Source organism: Pseudopodoces humilis, chromosome 2 (genome assembly GCF_049639895.1).
Source record: "Pseudopodoces humilis isolate 2021_Gansu_Grassland_sample_001 chromosome 2, ASM4963989v1, whole genome shotgun sequence".
NCBI lineage: Eukaryota > Metazoa > Chordata > Aves > Passeriformes > Paridae > Pseudopodoces > Pseudopodoces humilis.
The window spans coordinates 4,897,105-4,901,276 of NC_142201.1; the positions used below are offsets into that span (position 1 = coordinate 4,897,105).

A 4,172-nucleotide genomic window follows, 5' to 3' on the forward strand; every position below is an offset into this window, starting at 1 on the left:
CCAGCACCCCTGGGCACCCCATGCCTCGCAGCCTGCTGCCTGGCATCATCCCTCCAGGACATCTGGCACCGATTCCAACCAGACTGTCATTTCCAGGTCAGTCTCCGCATTTCTGCTGACCGCGTTGCCTCCATCATGAGATCATGTCTTTCCAGAGGAATCCTGCTAATGCCTTCATTCTGCGAGGCCGGTATATATAGGGGGAGCTTCCCTGGGGCTGCACCGTGCAGTCCAGCCAAGGCATCGCCGTCTCCCCAGCAGCGGCACTGCCCCTTCCGCTCTCCCCTTGCAGCCACAGGTCACAGCAGCAGCAGCAGCAGCAGCAGCAGCATGGACATTACCATCCAGCACCCCTGGTTCAAGCGTGCTCTGGGACCCCTCATTCCAAGCCGTTTGTTTGACCAGTTTTTTGGAGAGGGTCTCCTTGAGTATGACCTCCTGCCTTTGTTCTCGTCCACTATCAGCCCCTACTACAGGCAGTCCCTCTTCCGCAGCGTGCTGGAGTCGGGCATTTCAGAGGTAAGGGCCCTTTGATTTCCTCTCCTTTTCCTTCCTCTCCCTCCTTATGCCTCCAGCTGCTCCTCTTCACCCACATCTCACACTGCTGTAGCCCCACGAGAGGGGATGAGGAAGACTCCGGTCCCACTGCCAGGCACAGCCCACCCACCCCTTCTCGGGCACAAAGGGAAACCCTCGCCCTTGCTGGGAACAAAGCTTCCCTTTGAAAACCAAGAACCTTTTTGGCTCCTTTTGAGGGTTATTTCCAACACAAGAAGGCTGGTTTTGCTGCTCTGTGCCTGCCACCTCTGTAGTGAAGAAGAGCAAGGTTGCTCCCAGAGTAAGTGCCTGTGAGGGCAGCTCGACATGGGAGACCACCCTGGCAAGTGGGAGCTTTCTCCACCTTCTACTCCACCTTGGGAGCTTGGTGGTTTTAGCAGTCCTTCACTAAAGGACCCTGGAGCAATTTTCTGAAGGGAACTGTAGGGGAATGTGTAGCTGTGGGGGCCGTGATCTGAAATTCAGGTGCTTTCTGTAGCCCTCTCTTATCGTTTTCCTCCCAAAGCTACAACCACAATGAAACTATAAACCACTGAAAGCACAAAACACATGCTACCAGCGAGTCTTACACTGGTTTCCATCCCCTCTCTGTGCCTGGTTTGTCTGGCAAGTCACTGAGTGCTAAAAGGTCCCTGGCACAAGAGTAGCAGCAAGGAGAAACAACTGTCCCCAAAGCAGTAGCCAAGGTGCAGACACCTCCCACAGCCTCCCGGTGATCCTGACACCTCCCACGGCCTCTCAATGTCCCTGGGTCCCCAAAATGGGAAGAAGGCCCCTGCTGAGGCCCATAGCCACAGAAGGACAAAGTGCCAGACCACCCCTTTTTTGGCCTCTAATCTGTGGTGATGGCGCTGCCTCCACACCCGGAGCTCGGGCCTCACTGTGTGACAATGCTCGTTTCAGGTGAGGTCTGATCGGGACAAGTTCACAATCATGTTGGATGTAAAACACTTCTCTCCCGAAGATTTGAGTGTGAAGATTATTGATGACTTTGTGGAAATCCATGGCAAGCACAGTGAAAGGCAGGTAAGTGGAAGTGACGGTGATGATGGAGCAACTGGGAAGTCCAGCTCCATTTTCCTTCTTTCCAATGGTTCTCAGCTGAAGGAAAAAAAAAAGAATTTATCAGAAGAAGGAGTTAATTATGAATTGTCATTATTGGCATGGCCTGTTCCCATAGAGCCCCCACCTGATATCTGACAATAACAAGCTAATCCACCCCTCTTTTGTTTATTTTCAATCATCATCTTCCATAACCATCAGATGACGATGTCCATTGTTCACTAATAACACTGGGCCAGACACAGAACATCATCTGGCGCTGCTGAAGCATGGCTGAGTTTTCATAAGCCAGAATCCTTAGTGAAAACAGAGTTTTCATATGCCAATCTGGGAGAGAAAAGCAAGAGCAAACAAAACAAAGGAAAACCAACCAAGTGCCTCAGGCTTGGAAACTTTTAACATGGATGTCATGGAAATATCTGTGGGGGTCAAAAAGTGAATTATACCAGCAGGGGTTTAATTCTTCTCATACACATTTTTGGCCAGACAAAGCTCTAGCCTGGAAACAGTATGTATTTTTTAATATAGTTATTATTCTCATGGCCAACTTTAGAAAAATAATTGCATTTCTCATCCTTTTGGCCAGAAAAAGAAGGGGGCCAGGATTGTGTACTTTGGCTGACACAGCATTGCAGCCTAGTAAATAAATATATGGGTGCACACGTCTGCCTTGCTTTTACCTTCCCAGGCCTCCAGACTTTGTCTCCAATCATCCTTTGAAATCAGAGGTCCAAATCAGATCCCATCCTGGGATCAAACCTATGGCCAAAATCACTCCCTGCTGCTCTGCTCAGCTCTTGCAGCATCAGAGGTGTCGGGGGGACACCTACCCCTACAAACCTGTAAAACTAAACCCAGCAGAGGCGTGCCCGGCAGTCCTGGCAGAGCAGTGTCAGGATCCACCAGGGAGATTGTGGATCTCCTGCTCCGAGGGAGCCGGACAAAGGGAGGCACGGCGCGGTGCCGGCGGGTTTCTGACACGCCTTCCCCCCCTTTCCCCACTGCCTCTCAGGACGACCATGGCTACATCTCCCGGGAGTTCCACCGCCGGTACCGCCTGCCCGCCAACGTGGACCAGGCTGCCATCACCTGCTCCCTGTCCAACGATGGCATGCTGACCTTCTCGGGCCCCAAGGTCCCCTCCAACATGGACGCCAGCCACAGCGAGAGGCCCATCCCCGTGTCCCGCGAGGAGAAGCCCACCTCCGCTCCCTCCTCCTAAGCCCGCCGGCCACCGCGCTGTGCAGGCTGCCACCACCTGCAGGTCTCACTCCCAGAGCCTTTGCGTAGATATCAGTGAATATCTAGAGGGGTTTCTTCTGTTGGTTCCTCCCCCACTTTGTTTCCTCTCTTGGTTTTTTTGTGTTTTTTTTTTTATTATTATTATTTTTGTTTTCCCCCTTTCCCCTTGGATGGAACGAGGGGCTGGGTGAGTGGCTGGTGGACTTGGAAGCTTAAACCTTGTGGGGATGGCATGGATGGCAGTGCTGCCATGCTGCTGTACTTGCTGAAAGGGTCTTCGTCCGGTGCTGTAGCCCATATCCACCATCAGGTAGGAAGGAGCACGCGAGTAACGCTGGCTCCTGGTGCACCAAGCCTTGAGGCGAGGCTTGGAGCAGGGGAAAAGCCCTGCAGAATTGCTGTACCCCACTCAGAGTTAAACTGGTTACTCTCAAACAGCAACAGAGCCAAGCCCCACACTCAAGACCCCGCGTCCGTGTGACGAACCTGCCGCGAATTCCTTGCAACCGCAGGAGAAATAATAATAATAATAATAATAATAATTAATAATTAATACTATCTCACCTTCGGGGGGTTGCAACGTGTATTTTCTTCCTTTTCAGCAAAGTGTTTAAGTGTCTCTGTTCACACCTCTGCCCTGTCATTTCCCTTCGGGACAACTGACAGGAGGACAAGCACGTCTTTCCACTGTCTTTGTAGGCCCTCGTGGGGGGAGAGAGGGGGGCTCACCGCTCTGCAGAGGCTTCTCACCCCCAGCCAGCTCTCCCCAGCCTGTGTGTGACACACAGTTTCCCTCGCTCTCTCCCTGTAACCCTAGGCTAGCTCCACCTCTCCCGCTGGTATCTGGCGCTCAACCTGAGAACGTGGTCAGTGGCGGTCAATAAAGTGATATAGGAAACACGCAACCGGCGTTGGGGGTTTCATTTATTCCTTTGTGAGGCTTTTGAAGGTCAGTGTGGTGCCCAGCACCACCGGGAGGATGTGCTTTCCCCCTCTGCAAGTACGTTTTGTGAGGATGACTCGCCCTTTCTTTCGTGTTCCCGCTATCCCTCGTGCAAGCAAAACCCAAAGGATCAGAGAAAGAACAAAATCCAGCAGCCTGACCACCACACCATTCCTTCAGATCATTGGGTCAGCACAAGCAGCAGTTCAGACCTCACATCCATGGAACCACATGACAGATTTAATCTGAAATTAATGATTAAAGTTGTTTGATGTCAAGGTGGGTGGGGTGAAGGTCCGAGCTCTCCCTGCAGTTGCCACACATGAAATCCACAGCTCCAGTGTCTGCGTACACCTGAATACCCAAA

The 4,172-nt window shown here is 52.1% G+C and overlaps 1 protein-coding gene across 1 annotated transcript; it reads left to right on the forward strand.

Annotated features, from left to right (window-relative positions):
* Window positions 1–234: 234 nt before the first annotated feature.
* CRYAA (crystallin alpha A) lies at window positions 235–3,767 on the forward strand. Its single transcript, XM_005526522.2, has 3 exons — window positions 235–519; window positions 1,462–1,584; window positions 2,633–3,767. Exons 1-3 carry the CDS (start codon window positions 331–333, stop codon window positions 2,840–2,842), a joined length of 522 nt encoding a protein of 173 aa, XP_005526579.1. The 5' UTR covers window positions 235–330; the 3' UTR covers window positions 2,843–3,767.
* The last annotated feature ends 405 nt before the right edge of the window (window positions 3,768–4,172 follow it).